General features: G+C 40.5%; 1 protein-coding gene across 1 annotated transcript; it reads left to right on the top strand.

Annotated features, from left to right (window-relative positions):
• Positions 1–1,351: 1,351 nt before the first annotated feature.
• egr3 (early growth response 3) lies at positions 1,352–7,752 on the top strand. Its single transcript, XM_056463038.1, has 2 exons — positions 1,352–1,803; positions 4,872–7,752. Exons 1-2 carry the CDS (start codon positions 1,650–1,652, stop codon positions 5,984–5,986), a joined length of 1,269 nt encoding a protein of 422 aa, XP_056319013.1. The 5' UTR covers positions 1,352–1,649; the 3' UTR covers positions 5,987–7,752.
• The last annotated feature ends 221 nt before the right edge of the window (positions 7,753–7,973 follow it).

Genomic DNA, 7,973 nt, shown 5'->3' with positions numbered 1-7,973 from the left:
AATACTTCTAAAAGTCTCAGATAAGATATTTTCTCCCTGCTTCTAAATTGGTGAAACGCGACCCATGACGTTTTGCCCTCTGCGGTCCCTTTAATGGCTGCGGGTTCCGATCGCTTTTCCACTTTGCAGCTCTCTTAACCGGAACCTCGCACACCAAATACAGACAGCGAGGGGCGTGGCCGGATCATGCCCTTATTTGGAGTTTCCACTTCAGCGGCGAACTTGGCGCTCGAGGCCAAAGCCAAGCCTACAGAATTGCCGCGCGCCTGCAGTATTTACACGCGATTAACTCTCTGGCAGACACTGAGACTCAGTTACTGTTGCTTCTCCTGGACTAGATCATCTGTTGCAGTCAATAACCACTTAGCTGACTTTTTTACAAATGATTAAGTTGGGTTGTCGTTTTTATTCCACTTCCAATTCCACGTCTATTTGATTGCTTTTCAAGAAGCTATAGTTTCTCATGGATCTGTCATCTTTTAAAGGACTGACCATATAAAGAGCCCACGCTGACCATATAAAGAGCACTGAGAACTGCTAACAGGTGGCCACTGGAATGTACTTTGTAATAAGTGCGCAGTGCAGTTTTAGTTTAAAGTTTTAGGTTTGGATTTGATTTGATGACCTGTTGCTTTAGATAAAACCATTATCATGATTTATTCATTGATTTATTTTTATTTAGACAGAATAAAGAATAAAAAATAAAAGCGCGTGACAGGTAATTATGTATTCATTTTAATCTTGCAATGTCATGCAATGTATAGCCTACATCTTATGCTTAATCTGGCGCTCATCAATATCATTGTAAAACATTTGAGTGCCAATTTAAATCAATAAAAAAAAACATTATTGTAATTCATTATATTTGTACTCTAAAAAAATAGTTAATTTGCTCCTCTTTACGACAGCTGAAATCAGGCAGAATACACCTTAATTGCTATGCTACCTATGATGCAGCTTCTTTAATAATATTCTAACTATTATAAAATTAATAAAATGCATTTATTCCGCTTTTTTCATGAGTAAATTCACTTTTCCTATGCATTTTCAAGCGCAGCTTCATGCAGTGTAGAAGTTTCCCGCTGCTCGCTGTCGCGCGCTCTGACAGATCCAGAGAGATCCACGTTCCCAATATGTCTGTAATATTAATAAAACAGTTTCACTCTTCCAATTGTCGCCCAAACCGATGAAAATGTCCCTTTCGCTGCTCCGCCGAGCGCTTATCTTCCTGCTGCCGACTGTAATGTTCCACTATGAGGAGCTTCCATGTGACGTCGCGCGGCCGTCTAGCTTTGTGTGTCCATAAATGGTCATCTACGTCACGAAGTTGTTCCGTCCCCCCGTTGAACAAGAAAGCGTTGGAGTTCCCTGCGCTCGCAATAGCGCGAGCAGCACTACACTTGTGCAATCACCACCACCACCAACAACATCATCTCTCCACTGGTCCAGAGACAATAACACTTGACAGAAATAACACACAAAAAAACAACCATCCTCGCGAAGAGACATCAGCGCCGTGCCCGTCGCGCGCTCGGATTTAATTTCCAAGGCTCTGAGGGTCTCCTGCTGTCGCTTTTCGGGTGATTTCTGAAGATTGATCAGGATTGAACACCTGTGCGCGCTCATTAATGACAGCCTGAAGAACTGCTATGACAGGTAAACTAGCGGACAAGATCCCTATTACCATGAGCAGTTTAATCAACACCATACCTGACAGTCTCTATCCAGAAGAAGACATCCCAACTTCTATGAACATTTTCACAAACCCGGACTCCATTTCGCACTACTCGCAGATGAATACAGGTAAGGAGGAAAAGAAAGTTTTAGCGTTAAGCTGTTGTTGGAGTTTGTAAGCTGTTGTTTGGTGCGTTTAGTGCGGCATTAATTGTTGTGGAGAGCGCGCTGCTCGGCCCCGCGGCACCTGTTAACGCGCGAGTAGTGCGCGACTGTTACAGTAGTTTAATAATAACACAACTCCTCATACTGTTAAGAGACTTTCCATGTAAATAAATAAAGGTTAAGCATTACTTCATACAATTGTTCTTCTCAAATTAAAGACTTTATTTTAAAGTTAAATAGCCTACTGAGTAGGCTAATAATAATAACGAACAATGTGTATAACACTTATTTCAAGGCGTCGTTTATGAATAAATAGTGCTGTTGTTATTATAATCACATGTATTTATCAGGACATTATTTTAAACATGCATTTAATGATTTTATAGACAAATCTGCTTTGTGTGCTCTGCGCTTTTTTTCTTCGGTGTAATTCTGCGATTCAATTGCATTTGGTTTGTTATGAAATTGTACTTCGTGAAAAAGGTGTGTGACGGTAGTTAAAATGCTCCAGTCACGTGATATGAGTGTGAAGTGGACAGGTAACATCAGGTAATAGGTATCATTTCAAACCCACGCGTCACGGGACGCGCGGAACCTCCTTGTTATTTACTTACAATACATATAGTCATAAAATATATAATTTTTTAGAAATATACATATATTAATCACATGAAATAACATTGAAAGCCGTTTCGTTTTTCACTGTGCGCTTAATTTGATCTAAAATGTGTAATTCGGGTTGTCTCCGTGATGCTGTCGGTCTGTTATAGATATTTAGTTGTGTCTATATATTGTATTTAGTTATGCCAATATTTAAAGGTTTTGATTAGTCAGTGCATTACACAGGATTGACCCTTTTTCTGACCCTCCACATGCGCGGGTAGGCGTTTATATGCGCGCTGGTCTTAAAACAGCTCGTGAAAACACGTGAAATGCACAACATCTCATTTAAAAAATATATTTCACAAAATATTTTAGTACATTTCATATCACGTAGTCTTTGTGTCATCGTTCACTTTATTCACGCACCTTTCAAATATCACTTATGCTGTTACTTAAATCAAATTAATTTTCTCCGAGGCTTGAAATAATGCTAAATTTTCGAGTAGAATTCAGCGAACAAAAATACAATTATTTAATCAGAATTGATACGCTAACAATGGCAGAATATTAGGATTTTCCATCCAGATTATCAGCTGTTGTTTTTTTTTCCCCTATATAGCCGTAGTGTTTTTATTAATGTCGCAGTTTCTTTCTCTCCCTCACTTTGACTTATGAAATGTATTTATATAACTGTTAATGTAAAAAAAGATCACACACACACAAAATAAAACCACACACACACACACACTTTCTTCATGGGAATTTTAGCTCTTGGTGTACCGCCATCAGGCTCCTTACAACTTGATCATTTGTGAAATTAACACAAGGAGTGAGGAGTTGTTAAATATCGTATTATTATCGAGAGTGAAAACATAAGATCTTCCGTCCTCTACTTGTATATGTACTGATGGAGTTTCACAAAGCTCTTGATGTGGTTTTCAGTGTGCAGGTCAAAAGAGGCGATGCTTCCCACACTTGCGGGAGAGTATTGACCTCGTTTCATTTATTAAAGTATCAAAATGAATACTAAATATGAATGCTAACATCCTGCTGTAAAGTAATCCTCAGCAAATGTGTGAAATCTTAAAATAATAGAGGCTGTTTTTAATATAAACTCTTTTTGAAAATAAATTATCTTGTTTTTTTCTTATTTTTTTAATGGCAAAGTAGTCAATCTCAATATGAATATAAATATATACATAAAATTGCATAATTATATATATATATATATATATATATATATATATATATATATATATATATATATATATATATATATATATATATATATATACTATAAAAAGAAAGCAGAAAAAGAAATGTTACTGTGGTGTATAGATGGCTTATTTTTTAACATATTTACTCTTATTTTAGACACCGTGAGATTTTTTTTTGTTTGTACCCTTCACACTTTATTAATATCTCTTGGACTGCTTATCACAATGTCAATGTGATAAACCCTTTTTGTCCTTACAAAGTGTCCTACCAAACGCCCCTGTAAAAAATCCCCACAAGTGTGTGAAATGCGTGTCCCCACACACATCCTGTAATGATAGGCACAGCATGAAATAAATATATTTTTTAGTTTTTTTTACATATCTGTACACAAGCTTCTCGTTCTCTTTAGCCCGAGTGAGTCTTTTTTTCCTTCAGACGCAGCACAGCATCTCTTCACACATGTACCCTGTGTGCGTTGAACAGATGCGAGGACCATCTGTAATTTTCATTCTGTTTGTTTCTACCGTAAGCCACAATTTGGTGTACACACTGCGATTACTGTAAGTGCACGTACAAGACTAAACTTAGTGGAATATTTAATTCATAGACATGCGCTATGATCAGTACTGCATTGTGTGCAACAACATACTTTTCTTCAGTCATGTTAGAAGTGATTGAAGTCACAACAGATCCTCATTTGGTGCATTTGAGAGCAGCTATCAAGTGTCAAAGACTGAAGGTGTGGGAGAAAGAAAGAGAGAGAGAGAGAGAGAAGGAGAGATGGAGTGCGTATAAGAGTAACAGTGATGTCAATCGTGACATCCTGTGGTACGGAGAAGCCTGATTGCCAAATCAGAGTTCCAGTCAGCCATTTAGATTCTGTGACAGAAAGACAATAAGTTGGCGAGGGTGGTGGCAGAAATTCACTTAAAGATCAATTTCAGCGCCTTTCATTTGGACTGATATGCTTCACTTTCTCCTATATTTTTGGAACAGGCGATTAACAGAGGTACGCCGAGACACTGCCGCTGAGACCAACTTATAAAGTTATAAAGCAAGCAAGTGAAAGTCTTCACCTCAGTAGTTAGCACCTATTAGTGTAGTCTCCTAGATGCTTCTCAGAACTTTTCTCTAGCTTTTTTTGACCATTTTCTTGTTTTTGCTGAAGTGCATTCTGAATTGACGTGTCCATTCTGACCCCTGTCACACAGATAATATCATGGACTTGGGGATGGGCGGTGAGAAGGGCAGCGGAGAAATTCAGTACGGCTCCGGCAGCTTCCAGTCTGGGCGAAGCGGGCAGACCGTCACCTACCTGGGCAAGTTTGCATTCGACACCCCCCCTTCAGGGAGCATCGGAGGCTCCGGCTGGTGTCCTGACAACAACATCATCAGCCTGGTGAGTGCAGGAATCCTAGGGGTGTCCCCCTCACCTGGAAACATCACCACCCAGACGTCTTCGTCCAGCGGCAGCATGGGCGGCCAGTCTTCAGACATGGAGCAAGTATACGCACCACCCCTTCCTGCCTACTCCACCTGTGGAGAAATATACCCAGAGCAGGTGACGTTCCACCACAGTCCGGCCACATCCTCATCCTTGCCCTACCCAAGCTCCGACTACCACACCACCTCCAAACCAGGCATGGACGGCAGTCTCTTTTCCATGATCCCAGACTACAATCTCTTCCATCATCAGGGAGACGTAGGGGTGATGGAGCATAAACCCTTTCAAACTATGGACCCTATCAGGGTGAACCCGCCTCCCATAACTCCCCTGGAGACCATTCGAGCTTTTAAGGATAAGCAGCAGATCCATCCCGGGTTCCTCGGTGGGCAACAGCACGTCTCACAACATCATCAACCCTCTCAGACACTAGCTCTCAAGCCTATCCGTCCGAGAAAGTATCCCAACAGGCCGAGCAAGACTCCTGTCCACGAGAGACCACACGCCTGTCCGGCCGAGAACTGTGACCGGCGTTTTTCACGATCCGATGAGTTGACGCGGCATCTGCGCATCCACACGGGACACAAGCCCTTCCAGTGCCGCATCTGCATGCGGTCTTTTAGTCGCAGTGACCATCTAACCACACACATCCGCACACACACCGGCGAGAAGCCGTTCTCTTGCGAATTCTGCGGACGCAAGTTTGCGCGGAGCGACGAGCGAAAGCGGCACGCCAAGGTGCACCTCAAACAGAAGGACAAGAAACCCACGGACAAGGGCAGTAGTGCTGGGGCAGGGGGGAACCACACTTCTCCTCCCAGCTCCTGTGGGAGCGCAGGACCCAGCAGTACCAATATCATGACCGTCACCACTTGTGCATGAGATGGACTTAAAAAGTAAGACTACGAGGTGAAAAGAAACAAGTTTTCTATCTCCTCTTTACATACACTTGACTCTCTCCCTCTCACTATATTCATCCGGTTTCTATTGATTATGGTGGCGCTTTTCTGTAGCCACTACTGTGGTAGGTCAAGTGAGTGGGGAGTAAGTGGACTCGTGTTGTGCGGATGGGAAGCAGAGGGCGTCGAAGATGACAGTTCAAGCAGTCGGGTCAGTCCACAGAAAGAGCACTTACAGATGCAGCACAGTCAACTCTCAGCTCCGGGGACCAGAGCGTCTTTCAGATTTTGGTCTACTTCTTGTATTTTGGTTTGTCGGATGAAAAAAAAAAGTGCACTTTCATTTGCTTAATGTTTTGCAGTCTTTTATTTAAAAGATTGTTAATTATTTAATGTTTGTGTTATTGTTGTTGTTTTTCAAGAGAATGTGCCAAATGTATTTAAATACAGCAGATGATTTAAAAAACGATATATTGTTTGTATTTACCTAATAACTTCGTTTCAGACATTCGTTTTGGGAAAGCCTCGGAGCTCTAAATGGGACGTTAAAAGTCTGATTATTTACATATGTTGAAATCCGGATGGCGGATGACGTTAATTATCAGCGACGGACTTTCAGTGCAATAAAAACGAAAAACAACAACAAAAACGACAATAAAACGCAGTCTGGCTCACTTTCACAAGTTCACCCTCTGGGGACGAAACAGTGCGCATATAAGGGCCAAATACAATAAGATTCAAAGATTTTGCCTTTCTGTTTTTGCTGCATGCACCTAGTGTCATGTCTAGTGCTGAGAAGATTGCATCAGTCACGATCGACATACAGCAATACGCATCCAACTCAAACCATGCAGAGTGTCATTAAGAGTTAATACTTAAAAAAAATGACCTATTTTTATGTGAAAACTGTCCCTCTGTTGTCCTTATCGTCATTGTTTTACTGAACAGCTGCATTTCCTGCTTTCATCATCCAATATTTTTCATGGGGTCCCTTTTTATGCACATTATATATTCAGCACGCATTTGAACACACATGTACACACAAACGAAATCAGCCAAAATTATGGTAATGCTTGCCTGCGAGCATCACCACCGGGCAGGATTGATCTTAGGAGTCATTGTTTAGCATTTTTACCGGCTGAGGCCCTGCCTGCTATATGCATGCCATTCAAGATGTTTTTGGATGGGAACAGTTTCGACATTTATACTGCTCTCAGGGGCAGCACCGTAATGTGGTATCTCCACGGTTACTCATATCCTGATCATGCCTAGAGATTCAGAATATTATCGACGAGAACGCGAGGGGGTTTTGTACAGATAATTTTACAAACATATTACTACATGTTTTATACTTGGAATGTACAAAGCGATGTCTTTCAGTATTACGGTGTCTGTCTGTACACGTGTGTATGTGTGCGTGCGTGTGTATAAATGTGTGCGTATGCTAATGCATACACAAACACCCGCATACTTCGATTTTACATTGACTGAATGTTGAAACTAAGGGTGTGTTTACATTTTTGTTGGCTTTTTTTTTCTGTTTTTGACATGTGTACATAGTGTTGAATGTTTTTTGTAAGTGTGTGAGTGTGTGATAGAGAGAATGAGTGTGTGTGTGCAGGAAAATCTGAGTATTGACAGTGTCAAATGTGATGCATTCTCCGGCATTTCTTCAAAGTCTTAAATATTAACTGTTATTAGTGCAAATTCTGACTTGCAGACACACTGAATGATGTGTTTAATAAATGAATAAACAGTAAGATTATTTGCTTAAACAAGCAAAACAAAAACCTGTGTATCTCCTTACATTTATAAGCTAATATTTTGATTATTATTGTGTTTCATTCATTTGAAATAGAGGGGATTTTAGTTTTTAATAAAAGCCAGAGGGTTTCTGCAGGGTCTTAAAAAGTCTTAAATCTTAAAATACAAATTTTAGGCCTTAAAAAGTCTTAAATTAAGTGAAATAT

This window comes from Danio aesculapii, chromosome 8, assembly GCF_903798145.1.
Source record: "Danio aesculapii chromosome 8, fDanAes4.1, whole genome shotgun sequence".
Lineage (NCBI taxonomy): Eukaryota > Metazoa > Chordata > Actinopteri > Cypriniformes > Danionidae > Danio > Danio aesculapii.
Note: the sequence above shows the minus strand (reverse complement) of the source record. Positions and strands in the feature narration are given on the sequence as shown.

Coding starts and splice junctions, on each gene's coding strand:
- egr3 (XM_056463038.1), top strand. CDS start 1,650: ATGACAGGTAAACTAGCGGACAAGATCCCTATTACCATGAGCAGTTTA. Junction 1,804..4,871: donor CTACTCGCAGATGAATACAG/GTAAGGAGGAAA, acceptor CCTGTCACACAG/ATAATATCATGGACTTGGGG.